At 53.2% G+C, this 2,045-nt stretch overlaps 1 protein-coding gene across 5 annotated transcripts in view; it reads right to left on the reverse strand.

The window, feature by feature from the left end:
• Positions 1-288: 288 nt before the first annotated feature.
• Positions 289-2,045, reverse strand: part of GDAP1L1 (ganglioside induced differentiation associated protein 1 like 1) — a 14,021-nt gene continuing 12,264 nt past the window's right edge. For all 5 annotated transcript variants that reach the window (XM_009282201.1, XM_009282202.1, XM_009282200.1 and 2 more), the window contains one exon: positions 289-632. In XM_009282201.1, the coding sequence (XP_009280476.1) occupies positions 289-632 (344 nt within the window). The remainder of the gene's footprint in view (positions 633-2,045) is intronic.

Raw genomic sequence — 2,045 nt, forward strand, 5'->3', positions numbered from 1 at the left:
CGGTGCCGGAGGCGGCGGCGCTTCCCGGTGGGCACGGCTGAGCCCGTGAACCCCTGAGCCTCTTGCTGGAGTTGAATACTTAAACCTAAAAAAGGCATTTACAAGTTGATGCTTTGTTGTTGTTGTCTTATTTCCTTGCAGTATACGTTTCTACTTCTAGACTATGGAATGTTACATTAAACAATATAATTATTCATTACCTTGCTTCAAATTTCATTACAGCTACTGAGGCTTCATCATAATTTCACACAGCACAGAGACACCAAACTAAACACCAAGCAGCCAGCACTAGATGTATTTTTTCTTTAAGTACCAATAAGCAAAATATCCCATTCCCCCCAGAGATCCCATCAGGAAGGAGGCTCCGAAGAAGGAGGGAGGTTTCCGCTTGACCAGCCTGAAGGCATTGGGTACCACTGCGGAGAGGAGCGTGGTATGTATATCTCCCAAAACTTTCCTGAAGGCGAAGCGTTTTTGTATCCTGTCAAAGAAGGACTGTAGGTTAGGTCTGCTGCCATCTTCCCAGTATTTCTTAGAGAGTCCCAGAAACTTGAGGCGGTGCAGGGTAGCTCCTAACAAGACATCGGCCAAAGTAAAGACGCATCCGCAGAGCCAAAGTTCACACTTCTGCCCTGAAGAGAGAAGCGACAGAGCAGGTAGGGTAAGAAGAAACCTTTGGGTGGGCACGTAAAGGCTTGCTCAAAAGATCCACAAAGGCAGGAGCGTTTGCATTAGACCTGGGGTGTTTTTTCTCAGCTCTCCGATATCCCAAGAGTTCAGACCCCATCTACCAGGCTACGAGATGGAGGATATGTGGGGCCAAAGCTGGGAATACGAGATGATCATTTATAGCCCGCATGAAGATACAAATCGCTGTCTGCAAAGTGGCTCTGTTGCCTCTCTCCCAAGTCAAGAGCAGCAGGAGATGGCATCCTCCCGTACCCAGGAGGTCCCTGGAAAAGGGCCCTTGGCCCCCCTTGGAGGAAGATGCAGTGCAGTGACCCCTTCTGCTATGTTAGTGCTCGGGGAGAGCCGCAGCATTTGTCCTTGGCCGTACCGGGAGCTGTTTCGGGAGTGTCATGTTAACTTGTCCTATTTTAGGGATATAAGAAATCCTCAGGAATCACAAACGTTTGCTGGCTGAGCCTGGCTGCTCTCCCTGTGAGAGCAGAGACCTCCCTCCCAGGGAGGTCCTGCCTCTGTCCCCTCTCCTGCAGCAGGGACCCAGCTCTGAGACACCAAAACTGGTAGCACATCTGTGCTGAGCGCCAGGTTTTTGGGGGAGGTGGAGCCAGGTGCGAATGCTGGGCATGAGGAGAGGCACCAAAGCATTGACAGCCCCTGATAAGGGGTGACCCTGGAAATAACCTCACCAGAGGGATGTCCAGGAATAAACCAAGCTGCTGTTAGGCTGGAAGAAGCGGGCTCAGGCCAGGACAGCGTTAAACACCCCCCCGATGCCCTTTCAATGCTAAGGAGCAGGGCTGGGATGGAGCTAAGGCAGATGAAGGGAGCTGCAGGGAAGGAAGAACAGCAGCAGGGGCACAAAACCTGGCCCCATCCAGCCTTAGCCCCCAGTATTCCACCAAATCCTTAATTTTGGGGCTCTTCCACTGTCCTGTGGCTGTTATATCTGGGAGGGAGGGAGCGGCACCTTTATTGCACCCCTGGTGCTGCCGGGCTGCCTGCAGGGCCAGGCCAGGGGAATTACTGGTAATTAGCAGCCCTTATTTGTAGCCTCTTAGCAGCCTGCCTAATCCTGCTAGAGGCTCAGCCCAAGTGGACAGATTGCCTGTGCCTAATTAGTCAATAAATGTTTTCAATGACTAATGAATTGTGGGGATGCTGCAGCCGGAGCCTCCTGGGTGCTGTGGGGACCCTGAGGATGCTCCAGCTCAGAGGTAAGGGAAGCGGGGCTGAGGTGTCTGTCTCGCTCCCAGGCACTGCTGTGGGCGAAGAAGAAAGCACACGTGAGGATGCCGACTTCGGGAGAGAGCCGTGATCTGGCCCTACCCTCCCCCCCCCCCGCCCCCGGCTCTCCCCCC

Source organism: Aptenodytes forsteri, unplaced genomic scaffold (assembly GCF_000699145.1).
Source record: "Aptenodytes forsteri isolate BGI_AS27 unplaced genomic scaffold, ASM69914v1 Scaffold149, whole genome shotgun sequence".
Classification (NCBI taxonomy): domain Eukaryota; kingdom Metazoa; phylum Chordata; class Aves; order Sphenisciformes; family Spheniscidae; genus Aptenodytes; species Aptenodytes forsteri.